The sequence below is a fragment of the Haliotis cracherodii genome, unplaced genomic scaffold (assembly GCF_022045235.1).
Source record: "Haliotis cracherodii isolate W230 unplaced genomic scaffold, xgHalCrac1.p SCAF_13, whole genome shotgun sequence".
Taxonomy (NCBI): domain Eukaryota; kingdom Metazoa; phylum Mollusca; class Gastropoda; order Lepetellida; family Haliotidae; genus Haliotis; species Haliotis cracherodii.
Genome location: NW_027266268.1, coordinates 40,383,383 through 40,398,684, shown reverse-complemented (window position 1 = coordinate 40,398,684; position 15,302 = coordinate 40,383,383). Strand labels below are relative to the sequence as shown.

The 15,302-nt window shown below is 40.0% G+C and overlaps 1 protein-coding gene across 3 annotated transcripts; it reads left to right on the top strand.

Moving 5' to 3' along the window:
• The first annotated feature begins 6,236 nt into the window (after positions 1-6,236).
• On the top strand, positions 6,237-15,136 carry LOC139459342 (cilia- and flagella-associated protein 77-like). Of its 3 annotated transcripts, none has more exons than XM_071240802.1 (7): positions 6,237-6,449; positions 8,028-8,124; positions 8,512-8,749; positions 9,641-9,743; positions 10,923-10,952; positions 13,079-13,183; positions 13,715-15,136. In XM_071240802.1, the coding sequence occupies exons 1-7, from the start codon at positions 6,354-6,356 to the stop codon at positions 13,841-13,843; spliced, it is 798 nt and encodes a 265-aa protein (XP_071096903.1). In that variant the 5' UTR covers positions 6,237-6,353; the 3' UTR covers positions 13,844-15,136. The 3 variants fall into 3 exon arrangements, with proteins under 3 accessions (XP_071096903.1, XP_071096902.1, XP_071096904.1); XM_071240801.1 differs by having other exon boundaries at positions 13,076-13,183; XM_071240803.1 differs by lacking the exon at positions 10,923-10,952 and having other exon boundaries at positions 13,076-13,183.
• The last annotated feature ends 166 nt before the right edge of the window (positions 15,137-15,302 follow it).

The window sequence follows — 15,302 nt, the reverse complement described above, 5'->3', positions numbered from 1 at the left end:
AAACATGTTCAAATAGTTATTTTTGTATGTTTTCTGTTTTTGTTTTTGTTTGTTATGTTCGTTGTTGTTGATTTTTGGGGGAGTGGGTTGACTAAAATTAATAACGAAAGACGCTTTTAACATTAATTATATTTATTTTTATAGAACTTGTGAGTACTTTTTCATTTTATAATAATTAAAGGCGTAAAGTTGAATAATTACATAATATTTGAGCTACATTGCTTTGATTATTCTATTTGACAACTGGTGGGTCCTCAAAACAAGGAATTACAATCGTGGTCTTATACTTTTAAGGAATATCTAAAAGATTCAAATTTTCATTTACACAAATGTGTGCGTCATATCAAATTGTGGGTGCTGCAACCGGGCGGTCTGCATGTGGGCTTTCCGAGGCGCCGACAGGTACCACCATGTACCACTGCATGGTTGTCATGGATATTTACATATTGGTTGTCATGCAGATTACATGTACATGTAAACTATTTAATACCATAGGTTGTCAAGGATATAACATGTACACCTGCTTCATCAAACACTTGGTTGTCATGGATATTACATGGACACCTGCTTCATCAAACACTTGGTTGTCATGGATATTACATGGACACCTGCTTCATCAAACACTTGGTTGTCAAAGATATAACATGGACACCTGCTTCATCAAACACTTGGTTGTCATGGATATTACATGGACACCTGCTTCATCAAACACTTGGTTGTCAAGGATATAACATGTACACCTGCTTCATCAAACACTTGGTTGTCAAGGATATAACATGTACACCTGCTTCATCAAACACTTGGTTGTCATGGATATTACATGGACACCTGCTTCATCAAACACTTGGTTGTCATGGATATTACATGGACACCTGCTTCATCAAACACTTGGTTGTCAAAGATATAACATGGACACCTGCTTCATCAAACACTTGGTTGTCATGGATATTACATGGACACCTGCTTCATCAAACACTTGGTTGTCAAGGATATAACATGTACACCTGCTTCATCAAACACTTGGTTGTCAAGGATATAACATGTACACCTGCTTCATCAAACACTTGGTTGTCATGGATATTACATGGACACCTGCTTCATCAAACACTTGGTTGTCAAAGATATAACATGAACACCTGCTTCATCAAACACTTGGTTGTCATGGATATTTCATGTACACCTGCTTCATCAAACACTTGGTTGTCATGGATACAACATACAAACCTGCTTCATCAAACACTTGGTTGTCATGGATATTACATGTACACCTGCTTCATCAAACACTTGGTTGTCAAGGATACAACATACAAACCTGCTTCATCAAACACTTGGTTGTCATGGATACAACATACAAACCTGCTTCATCAAACACTTGGTTGTCATGGATATTTCATGTACACCTGCTTCATCAAACACTTGGTTGTCATGGATATTACATGGACACCTGCTTCATCAAACACTTGGTTGTCATGGATATTTCATGTACACCTGCTTCATCAAACACTTGGTTGTCATGGATATTACATGGACACCTGCTTCATCAAACACTTGGTTGTCAAGGATATAACATGGACACCTGCTTCATCAAACACTTGGTTGTCATGGATATTACATGTACACCTGCTTCATCAAACACTTGGTTGTCATGGATATTACATGGACACCTGCTTCATCAAACACTTGGTTGTCACGGATACAACATACAAACCTGCTTCATCAAACACTTGGTTGCCATTGATGTTACATGTACATCTGCTTTATCAAACACTTGGTTGTCATGGATACAACATACAAACCTGCTTCATCAAACACCCGGTTGTCATGGATATTACATGTACACCTGCTTCATCAAACACTTGGTTGTCATGGATACAACATACAAACCTGCTTCATCAAACACTTGGTTGTCATGGATATTACATGTACACCTGCTTCATCAAACACTTGGTTGTCACGGATATTACATGGACACCTGCTTCATCAAACACTTGGTTGTCATGGATATTACATGGACACCTGCTTCATCAAACACTTGGTTGTCATGGATACAACATACAAACCTACTTCATCAAACACCCGGTCGTCATGGATATTACATGTACACCTGCTTCGTCAAACACTTGGTTGTCATGGATACAACATACAAACCTGCTTCATCAAACACTTGGTTGTCATGGATATTACATGGACACCTGCTTCATCAAACACTCGGTTGCCATGGAGATTACATAATAACCTACATCATCAGATAACATTGGCTGCGGCAGTGGCGTTTTTCGTGTGTACTGTTTAAGAAATAAATATGCCCTGACATCTGCTGAATGGTTAGGCCCGGATTTGTTGCAGTTATACTACTCAAAAGTTAATCCACTATAGCTAATCAGTCATGACATGGATTACAGTAATATAGAAGAACCGTGCGTTCTGTAACTTCTTTTGAGTAGTATATATTAGGAGGTCAATTAAATCATGGTAGAATATATTTATACAGTGTTTTTTTCTGTTTCCTCATAACGTGTACTGTTGTAGTTGTTTATCATCCAAAACTGGCTCCTACAGGAGATATCTGCATTGTAGATATCACTGCAATGAAATTGCATCACATTGCTTTGTAGACCATTGTGACGTCACTGGTTACCAAGACGTCACTATCAAATGACATCAATAATGGCTCTGCCACTGAAGCTGTTAGCAGTACTGTTTACACTTTAAGACACTGCTTATTACTGTCTACAAACTGAAGTTGGAAGAATGATGTTAGATGATAAATAAAATCTCGCCCTCGTGTCTTTTGATATCAAATATATCAACACTCGTTGGTAAAAGTTGAAAAAAGGTTTTTCCACTTTTTCAGCTATAATTGGTATCAAAAGACAATCGGTTGAGATTCTCTATATATTACCCACGTGTGTATACAGGTGGCAAGATACTAAATCCGTACGTCACACGTGTGTCGTACAAGGATGACCTTGTTTTATTCGTTTTGATTGGATAACTGTGACCCCTGTCACACCGGGACTACTTTTTTTATTCATTAAAATTCACGAGAAGTCATTCACGTTTGTAACTACAAGGCAGAACTGAAGGAATCTAATGACAGCGAGAGACATTTGCACACACTTTATTAAACCAAACAAGATAGTCATAAATCAAATTCGGTTTGCATTATATATGAGTTATGCATAGAGCTTCTTTAATCGAGGGGGCACGGGTGGCCAAGTCGTCTAAGACGCCGCGATTCGCTGTGCAGAGTTGCGTCCCTTGGGCACGCCAGAATCCTATGATTGTTGGTTCGAATCCCGGTTCGCCCCAATTATGTTACTAGGTTTTCAGCACTATACCCGTGCTCGTGGGTTTCACCAAAGAGGTAAACGTCTGAGAACTGCATCACTTCGGGCTTTCCTCCCACATTAAGCTGACACGCCGCGATATAACTGGAATACTGTTAAAAGCGGCGTTAAACCCATCTCACTCATTCTTTAATCGAGCTATATCCATTTACAATTTACGACTACCGATCAATAGATCGGTGACGCCCCCGACCACTTTCGCAACTTTCAATTTGATTTAACGTAAAAGGATAAGCGTGGTGAAATGAAGTCTGTTTAAACTTTCTGGACAGATGTCTAGACTTACTTGGGATGATCCGGTTGTCCCCTTCGAAGAGTATTTTGTGGCACTATTTCGGGAGTTATTTGTTCGCGACTGCACGACCGGAACATTTCCGATACAAATCATTCGAAAACTCCATAGAAGTGTGCCTGACTTCTGTTTATGTGGCCCAAAATATCCCAAATGTGAACAATAACATTCCCTATCTCTAGCGTAAAACGCTGTGAGTAGATCACGGTTGTCTTTTCTTATTCCGATGGTGACCTTGCCCTTCGATCGTTCGAAGCTGTCACTGACATGCAAGCAGACTTGAGTTTGTTGATTTTCACGTCTTCAGTATAGAATGGTACAGTTAACATGAATGTCTTTGGCGAGCACTCTCATTTCTCTCTTCCAAAATGGTACGGACAGGATAATATCACACGGAGTGTATACTGTATTAAGTGTTATATAGTGTCAGTCTAACGTGACGTCATGCTCTTAGTTTGTGTCAAACATCTTTTGGAGTATATATTATCTTGTTTTGACAAATCTGTCTGCAAGAAAGTAGTATTGCTGGGCATCAACATCTAGCTGCATCCAGGCAGCAGCATTGTTCTGATGTTTGAAAAAAATCAATGTAGTCGCATTATGCTGGACTACGTTGTTCTCTAAGTTGGTTTATATCACCGTTAAAAGTACCCAACTGTAGATGGTGCCTCACTAGTTATGCATCAAATGCACTGTAACTTGATATTTGAACAAATCCTTCCTCAGCAATGCAGACATAGTTGAAGCTATACTCTTGTAACAAAACCTACTCATGTTGTAACTTACGCCCAGTTCAAAATACGTGCACAATCATTTATGTTAGACTGCTTGAGGACAAACACTGAACGGTATATATTGACACTCGGCACAATCCCTTCTGCCAAAGCTTTTCTGGATATAAAGATAGATGGAAACAATGGAACCATCCAGGAGTCCTAGAGTGAACCATACCTACATTTCAAGTCCAATATTTTGCCCTGTAAACGAAAAGTAATAAACAGATAAATATGATACAAAAGTACGCTAGTGTGAATTAATGTCTTTTTCACGCTGAAAAGCACCTAGTTTTCGACTCGTCGCTGTATGGTATCATAAATAAAGATAAAAATATTGAATTTTTTATTGAGTGTCGCATACATATATATATACTATAACGATTATCGTCCGTAAGCCCTTTGGTGCATCATAGAAGTTTATTTCGTTAAAAATATTGACATTCAAATCAGCCAATGTTCCTGATTACTTCGACTGTGCTGAAAGAGCAGTTATCATATGCTACACACAAGACTCGGACATAACTGTAATAACCTCAATGTTGATTAATACAGAGTAAACCTATCTGAGCAAATCTCATGCTTTTGTTATTGTCCGTGTTGAAATGAATTCCTTGATTGTACAAATTACTCAGTATACAGACAAACTGTTGAAATAAATAGGAAATGAAGGATACTTTAAAAAAAAAACCCAACAACATTGGAATAAGGAATCACCGTGCACTCTAAACCCAATTGTCCGACTTCTGGACACAACACATGGATGTAACACTTTCAGAAGGCGTCCGTGTGTTGTGGAAATAACCTGGACACTTGTCAGAAACCTGTCAGTCGGTATATTGCCAGTGAAATCGTCCGGATTTACACATTTTCCAATTCGACAAATCATGGGCACATAATAATGTTCCTCTATGTGTCTACAGTTCAAGCCGACTATGCTTGTGGTAAGAGGCGACTATAACGGGATCGGGTGGTCAGGCTCGCTGACTTGGTTGATGCATATCATGGTATCCGAGTTGCGTGGATCGATGCTCATGGTGTCAATCAGTGGATTGTCTGGTCCAGACTCGAAAATGTACAGACCGCAGTAGCAGTCACCAGCATAGCAAGTTTCAGGACAAATGAGGTTACACTGTACTTAGAGCGGCTGAATTCGGTGAAAATGAGACATCTTGCTCGTTTAGTGTGTACATTATAAAATCCAATACCAAATGACGAGCTATTTCCTTTTTAAATTACGGAATTATCTCGTAAGAATGAGTGAGTGAGTATGGTTTTACGCCGCTTTTAGCAATATTCCAGCAATATATCACGGCGGGGGACACCGGAAATAGCTTCACAGATTGTACCCATGTCGGGAATCGAATCCGGGCCTTCGGCGTGACGAGCGAACGCTTTAACCACTAGGCTACCCGACCGCCCCTATCTCGTTAGAAAAAATATGATATAAACAAATGATCTAATAGAAATGCATACGTGTGGTAAGTTATATCAAGTAAGGAATAGAATCACGCGAATGAAGGAGAAAGCATATACTCCGAAACCTTGTGTTCCTCATAATAAAGAAGTTGACATCCATATATTCTCTTCCTTATGTGAATCACTTCTAAATGCCTTTCAAATACCTGATTATATCAAGTAGAATTTATATAACTAAACAACAGAAAGGCGTTAGGACTGGTTAAAGTTGTACATGCGTATGTAAAGGGTATGTCACGATTTTGAACTTGGGTCTCCACAGCTTTTGACTGTATCGGCGGAGTTGCGCCCCCTTGGATATATCGCCCGCTAGGTGACTTTTGTTATGGGTCAGAGGTCGCAACCATAGTTACGGACGCCATTATTCATACACAAGTAGGTTTAACGCAGATACGGCCATCTCGGTGACATTCAAGAGGATACGTGCTTTTCACATAGTCGCCTTTCATACCCAGAACTATGGCAGCGTCCTTCGATACCCCCTACACCTACACGGCGACCGGTGACCTGGGCATCCAGCGGGATACCATGCTTAATAACGAACTTCTGCTGAGGGTAAGTTTACGTAGCAACCACACAGTGCCATGTTTGGCGTGTTGATCGATCTTGTTGCTGATGTTGAATGTATCAAAATAATGTCACAATTTATTGTAGTACAGTTGGCCGGTTTTATAAAATAAAACACAAAACAGCCATCAATGTTATCAAAATAAATAGTCCGATTCACCAAACTGTTATACTAACTCCTAACTTTAAGCCTATTCAGCTAAATTAGGCCTATTTAATTGTTCCCGAGACCCGTGTCCTTTCACAAAGAGAGCGTAGCTTTACGACTGTCAAAACTCACATACTCACATTTTTATTCAAGCATCCAAGGGCTAAGGATAGAGTCACACAACTAGCCTAGCTCTAAGCATTTTCTGATACTAAATATTTTCTCTTGAGATATATCTATATTTATGACACTATTGTGTCGCGAGCAGATTCTGCACTGGGTACAGTGTGTTGAATCATAGATAAAATAAGAATAATTCAATAGAGACATAATACAATGGATAACCAAGAATGGTGTTCTGTCAGAACAGAACACATTCTTTTTGTGTGACCAGATTACCGTGATAGTGTGAAAACTTATTGTCATAAGTAATAATCCCACCATGATACATAGTCCTCATAATGATAGCATATAGCAGAACCCTTAAAAATGGCAAATTTCTACTAGTCCTTATGATACCTTAAATATTGAGCTGTTTGGCAAGGACTATAGGACTAGTGCCAATTTCTATCGCTGTACAGCTTTGTGAGTTACATTGCAAAACAATGGGCAAACTGACTAGGCCTACATGTGATCATTTAATGTGAAGGTTTAAAATTTCCAACAGACATAATAGCTCAAACTTAAAAGTCATTCTTTTAGTGTTATTATATAGACTGTTGATGAACTTACTATAATGAACAAAATTGTACTACCGGTAATTGTTTGATAGGCATTTCTTCACTAGACTCTGGCTTTGGACCAGTGGATAGAGTCACAGAAGAATATGCGCAAAATAACCCCAGAAATAACAAAAGTAACTGCAAGAATGCAGTATGCCGGACACCTTCCACCATTTTGTCAAGGGATGTGCACAAGCTCATTCCTTAGTAACAGTTTCTAAGTTTTTTAGTCGCCATTTTTGTCGCCTCGCTAAAATAACAGGGGGTTTGGGGGCTTCCCCCCCACACTCAATGGCTGTAATGAAATGCTTTCATAAGTAATGAAATGTTTAATTAAAAAGTAGATACAAAATACGTGTTCACACGCCATTACGGAACTTCTATTTTCAAGTACTTTTTCAATGTTGATGTCCAGTTTTCGATATTTATGCATCGCTTTGATACAAATGCAAGTAGGGATGTTTTTCCTGCTTATTTTGAGCTTTATCACCCTATTTTTTCAAATAGTGATGCTGTTGTGTGCGGCTTTAATAGTAGAATCAAATTAACATTTTGGATAGGTGTCCTGTATATTGCATGTGTACCCTGACTTATACCTGATAGAGATATATAGGTCAAATGTTTACCCCTGCATCTACTCCTTGATCTATATCTGTTATGATTTTGTATTTTATGGATCATCTATTTTATTCCCAGGACCAGCTGGGCAGACCCAAGAGGCGTGGCTACCTCTCTGCAGATGGTTTCACCTTTGGTCGGCCAAATGAAAGACGTGACAACAGCGCTGGCGATGGTGAGAAACACAGTGACACCAGGGAATCAGATCACACGTATATGCCTCTTTCTAAGGACGAATAACTGATGCAAGAATATCAGCAGTGTTGAACAAATCAGGGGCTTCGTCCTCCCAATCCGTCCCCTTAGAATCCTAATTGTAAAGGACAGATGGTAACAGATTTATTTTAAATCAATTTTGATATTTTACACACAAAAAAATGTTTCTTTGCTAATTCTATGCAAATAATGGATATCTTCAGTTGATTATACCCCAACAGATTATGAAGAATCAAAGTTTCTTGACATTCTAATGTTATCCAAAAAGCACAACCACAGTGATTATCAATGGAAATTCAAATGCCATTTTTTTTTTGTAATGCATGACCTGTTTCTATGGCAACAGCTCTGCGTGGATGGAGTGGCACCACCTCATCCCTGCCCTTCCACCATCAGGAGAAGAAGGCAGAGAGAGACTTCATGTCCTTGAACCGTGCTGCAGTACAGGCGGGGCTAGTCACAGCACCAGAACACTACGAGTTCCGAGCTACTCATGATGTGAGGCGGCGTGCTTCGGGGGAGGAGAAGAAAAGGACGCGGTTCCGACGAATCCCCCCAACCATGGTGTTCGGCATCTCTACAAGGTAGGAGTTTTGATGACACTGAGGTGGTTTCTGTAATAAGCTGCCATCTCAACAGAGTTGCCTCTCTTGGTTATACCAGGATCTTATTCTTGTGGGTTCAAATGGAACTGTTGGCATCAGACCAATACTTGTGCAGTGCACAATATGATGCATGAAAGTTAAAGGGCCCTCATCATTATTATAATTTAAGTGTTGAAAAATAAGTGGTGCCTATATTCAAACACTGCTTGTTAGTTTCACATGTCTCCTGTATTAAGCTGTTCAAAGTGGTGTTAATGTTCCGTCTCCCCCCTGGAGGGGATCTGGCGGTTTAGATAACCCCTGGTCAGGAGCTCAAAGAAACGATAAACTCGAGTTACTGGCTTAACTTTGGTTGTATTTTGTGTTCTTGACCCTTGTACAGGGTAAATGGCTGAAACAAACAAAACAGCCAATAACTACAATGTCTATATTCCATATTGCATATGCACGTGAAACGGAATGTCGAGACGTGAGAGTCTATACATAGATTACCGAACAACATGACGATAATACACAATGGTGAATGAGAAGTCCGATTTGACAAGAGCATATGCACAGTGGTAGTACAGTAATGACATTACTCACACTATGATTGCCTACGGGTTGCGAGGTTTATCGCCTAAGAGAACCCAAAAACATGGCCTGCTCGGAGACCATTTTGCACGTGACCACAAGAAAAGATAACTCCACGCAGAAGAGTGCACATGCATACCCCTAAAAAGGAGTGAGTGAATACCACTAAAAATAACTTGTTACTAATCAACGGAACAGTTAAGTTTATCTCACTCACTTGAATGATGGATGTGTTATAGTCATACGGTCTATATACCCAATAAAATCTAATTTGCTACCCCATCTTGTCCCCCTCAGACCGTCAACACCCATCTTTGACCTGTTGGAGCACAAGTACCAGGATCGGTGGCAGCAACAGCGCCGCCAGCAGGAGCTAGCCAAGAAGCAGGAGGACACTAAGGTGAGCTACAGCCTGGTGTAGGGAGGTGCTGTGTGTTAAACCTGTAGGCCAGTGAATACTCTACATTCACTCATGGCTGGCCTTGGAAGGGGAGGTTCTGTGTGTTAAATCTGTAGGCCAGTGAATACACTAAGTCCCTCATGGCTGGCCTGGTGTGGGGAGGTGCTGTGTGTTAAACCTGTAGGCCAGTGAATACTCTACATTCACTCATGGCTGGCCTTGGAAGGGGAGGTTCTGTGTGTTAAATCTGTAGGCCAGTGAATACACTAAGTCCCTCATGGCTGGCCTGGTGTGGAGAGGTGCTGTGTGTTAAACCTGTAGGCCAGTGAATACTCTACATTCACTCATGGCTGGCCTTGGAAGGGGAGGTGCTGTGTGTTAAACCTGTAGGCCAGTGAATACACTAAGTCCCTCATGGCTGGCCTTGGAATGGGAGGTTCTGTATGTGTCAAACCTGTAGGCCAGTGAAAACTCTCCAGTCCCTCATGGCTGGCCTTGGAATGGGAGGTTCTGTATGTGTTAAACCTGTAGGCCAGTGAATACACTAAGTCCCTCGTGGCTGGCCTGGTGTGGGGAGGATCTGTGTGTGTTAAACCTGTAGGCCAGTGAATACACTACAGTCCCCCATGGCTGGCCTGGTGTGGGGAAGTTCTGTATGTGTTAAACCTGTAGGCCAGTGAATACACTAAGTCCCTCATGGCTGGCCTGGTGTGGGGAGGTTCTGTGTGTGTCAAGTTAGATTGTGAGATGCTCTCATTGCTTTTCGGATTCAAATGTTTATTCCGTTTGAAGTGATGTCATGAAGATTACAGGCGTTGGGAGTTTGGAGACGTGTAGATTTGTTTGTGTTCACCATGTGATCCAGGACTTAATCCATCAAGTTTCATTTGTCTAACTGAAAGTAAGCATGATATATTTCTGTGTTCCACTTGTTTCTATGAGTGAGATGAACCATCTAGAATCATTCAAGGTTGTTTTTGATAAGGTTTTTTTCGGGACATACTCCTCTTTATTTGACTGTCTTTGAATATATATTCCATCTGACACAACTGTTACATGAATAAGGAAAATATTTCCACTCTGGGTTTCAAGGAACACAGGATAATGTATTACACTGTCATTCTGACATATCAATGCTATTCTGCACATCTACAATAAAGCATTGATTTTATCAATCAGAGGAGAAGTCGCACTGCCCCGCCTCTATGTGTAAGTTGTCTTAAAGCTATGTCTTACTTCCTTGTATAGTGTAGTACCTGTAGCTGTGCATGCTCTCTGTGCATGCTCTCTGCACATGTTTTAGTTAGATCATTCATTGAAGCCTGCAGTCAGTTATGCTTCAGAGCTTATCAAATATAGATATCTTAAAATTCACTTTGTATGCAAAGCTAACAATTGTACCAGCAGTCGTAGTATAGGAACAAACCGCTGAAGCAGCATTCTAAACAATAGTCACTCGCTCACTAGTAAATATCTGTGTATAGTGGCTTATAGCTTGCACTGGTCAGTCTGACACACACCTGTGTCCACCCTGTATGACCACCCGGACAAAGTAGATATACTTGCTGTCTGAGTAGATAGATACATCTTACATTCGAAATTAATTATTGTGCACTAGAGTTATCTCCCTTCCTCATGTTCACAGTTATCCCTCTTCTCACTCAACACTTCGGGCTATTTATGACAGGCAAACACATCTTCCTCTTCAGAGTAAGGATGTCTCTCACCTCACATGTATCAGACTTTCAGATTAGTCGTTATCTTTGGCCAAAGTTTTCAAAAATTGCCTGTTGGGTTTAATTGTTTTGTGATAAAAAAGACAAATGTCTGTAGAATGAAAACGTGCATGCTTCACAGGATGCTGACTTTTGGGTAGTATTCCCATGGCAACATAACATGATGTAAACTCTCAGAAATATACTGATGGGCTTGTCAGCGGTACCGGGGTCTATCATATATGCAGAGTTGCTATAACTATGGGTGGTTTTAAGCCTGATACAGGCAGACTAAATACCATTGAAAGAATAAAATGAAGCTGAATACATCAACTGGACATTGGTACAATATATTACAATTTGACATCATTTTATGCATCACATTCTGCTAGAAATAACCTTCCTTTTCTATCAAATCCTGCTGAAATATAATTTTCTAATTCATAAACATAGTTGCACTAACAATGAGTACTTTCATGATACTTATTTTAGTTTAGACTAACATGTTAACCTTGTCGTAGTTGATATCTGTAATCATCAGTTATAACAATGTTCAGCGTTAGAAATTGGCACTAGTCCTATAGTCCTTGTCAAACTACCTAATAGTTAAGGTATCATGAGGACTAGTAGAAATTTGTCCTTGGATGGATTTTGCTATTTTTAATCATTATAAGGGATAGTGGACTAAAAGTGTTAGTTTCTATCACTGAATGTCGTAGCTGATATCTGTAGTCATCAGTAATAACAATGTCCGATATGATGGAGATGACGAGATCTAGACACTGTTAAACAGGAAGTGAGTATGTGCACTGTTGTTGACAATTCCTTTCGTCCTTCGATGGGTCACTTTCATTGATGAGGTCGTGTCCATTATCAGACACAATGTCACCAGAGTCACAACTAGGACAGTAAATAATGTGTTTGTTGAAACTTTTCAGCACAAAAGCTACATGTTTTTCACATGATTTTCTGTAGATTTTTGTTCTGATGTATATGGAATATTATCAGCTGAAGTTATGAATGGAAGGAATTTTTTATAAATATGTACCCCAGCTACATGGGAAGATGCTCATAATATCAGCCTCTGGTTTCCCTAGACCAGACTTGATTAATCAGTATTTACAGGCATCTGTGATATACAGCAGCTGAAATATTCTAGGCACACAACGACAAAGAGATAACGCCAGACTGTGTGTCCAGGTGAAGCTGGTCTTGTGACAATGCTGCTGAAGAGGGACTAGGATCTGCTTTGTCAGACATTATAACAGTGTTACAATATATGTTGTCTACCGATCTCCTGGGGTATCTACTGTGATATACCCTGAGTGTGAGTCTGTGTACCCCGAGCCGGCATAAGCTCACACAAAGGTACATCACAACATATGCCCTGTGGGAATAAATTTATATTACCAACATTCATTCATACAGATCTGGAATATATGTACGCTACTATGATGCATTACAACCCAATACATACGGATAAACATCGGTTGATTTCAAATATATTTATGAGAGATGAGCAAGTTACCTAAGGTGTGTTCAAATTGATTTCTCAGTGAGCTACATGACATTTGTATCCCACCTGTTATATTCCCCATGGGACTGTTCCATCCACAGAAGCAGCGTTCAGGAGCAGTGTACAGCACCAGAGCCTCACTCCTGAAGACGTACCAGAACCCTGTCGACCCCGCCCCACTCTGGCAGATGCCCAGGTTTGCCAGGAATGTAAGTACACAGATCGAGGGCTTTTCTTATTGAAAAAGATTATTAGTTTTAACGAACAAATATTTGCACATCATAATAAACATTCCCTCATTCTTCAGTAAATAATGTGTTAAAATATGGCACAGTGAAAGTTTGGAGAAACTCACTGTCGTGCACCCTTTCCCTAACAACAGCCTCCATAACTCCAACACTAACGTCTGTGATCCCCTGAGGAAATGGACTAAACAAAAGACCAAATAAGAGCCACCTTCTGTGACAGGAAACCATCCACCATGCAGGGCCCTATCAAGTGGGAATACACCATGTTGGAGAAGGGGGGGTCAACTTAAACTACAGAAATGCTAGCATATGATTTAAGAAACAATTTGCCTTCTAAGCTTTAAAGAGTGTGGTGGAGTGGATGGGGGTGACGTGAGGTGGTGTGTATTCTCAAAAGGTGTGCTGGGGTTAGGGTATTTTTTGGTGGTGTGCGTACCCTGGACTCCTCTCTGGATCAATGTTTTTAACGTACCTTCATGTTCTCTGTTCCAGGCTCAGCCCCACCTTCAAACGTTCCGCTCTGCACGGAACCGTGACGAAGCGATTGCTCACTTTGAACATGATGGAATCTCCAGGAAGGGTACCCTCGGACACGGGGTATACGAAACCGCCAAGTCCTAGACAATCTGGAGACGTTGTATATTTTGTGATATAGCATGGACTGCGTCAGTTACTTGTGATGTTTCATACATGCCCATCAGTATTCTGTGTGGCGCCGGATATTACATGTGGCCATTTCAGCTGGGATTGTTTGTTGAGTTCTACATACTATTTATTTTGTTACGTGTTTCAAGATGTCTCGGTGCTTTCACTAAGCATTGCATGTTTGTCAGTATGTTTAGGATTTCTAACAGTCCAAGGTATATAAGTGTGGTTTAAGTCACATGTGCTTTGTTGAAGTATGTTCATGTGTTTTAATGATAATACAAAGACATGTTGATGTTTCGTTTTCGATTCAACATGTCTCCAATTTTTTTTTTGTATAAGCCCGATATGTTTTTTAAAAGACAATACAGTTTGGAATTGTATAACCGATGACAGGTTTGATTGTTAAACTTAAACTGTTACACCAAGACACTGTTACACTTTACACTAAGATAATCGCAGTTACACAGAGACATTGTTACAGTTTCACAAAGATCTTGTTAGTGTCTCCCAGCTTCCTTGTCATCTGTCAAGCTGGCCAGCATAAGGTATTTGATATTTTCGTCTAGAATATTTCCTGTAGCAGGATAATCTGACACAGACACATCCCCAGGCCGTGCTGATTGGTTAGCCTGCAACACACAACCTTCATCTGTAAATACCTCATCCTTATCTTCATCCTACACTTCATCAAAGTCTGTCAGCAGTGGGTAAACTCAATCTGTCTCCCATGTCGTCAAATCTGCAGGTATCGTGACAACGCTAGTCGTAAACAATAGCCACCCTTTTCACACAGTTGTATATTAGAAATACCTTGTAGAAACATCAGGAAAGTTGGATCTATCGGTACAATGTGTTCCACCCTAGCTTTACGTAACCATGGTGATCATGATCTCATTCCAATCAAATTTTTTAACTGAACTCTTTTTCCAATGTCTCAAGACCTTATAGGGACTCTCAGAGGTAGATTATTTTACTGTGATATTTAAAGAAATGCTTTTTTATATCAATCTTAACCTGTTTGTCAAGATTGTCATGTTGTTCCAGTCACATCTATATTCATAATTTGTGAAATGTTTATCGTGGTCGGGCACAGGTGTACACTGTCTCATTTACTGGTTTTGATATCCTTCTTGTCACACTCCGGGTTGTCAGCGACGCCACTGTGAATCACCATGGTTTTATACGCCAGGCTGCTCTATAAATGTACAGAGGCTATTTGTTGTAGTGAATCTAGATCTGTTTATGAATAAATCTGTATATATTTCATTTTTATCTCTTGTTGTTTTTTAACATGTTTCATGTTTTGAAGATTTTGGTATTGAGTCAGATACGATACATGTAGCACTATATAGGGTGTCCATCGGTTCAAGGTTAAGGACCAGATAACTCGTTATCCAAAATGTCATATTTCTCAAAATAATGATGTCTGCTG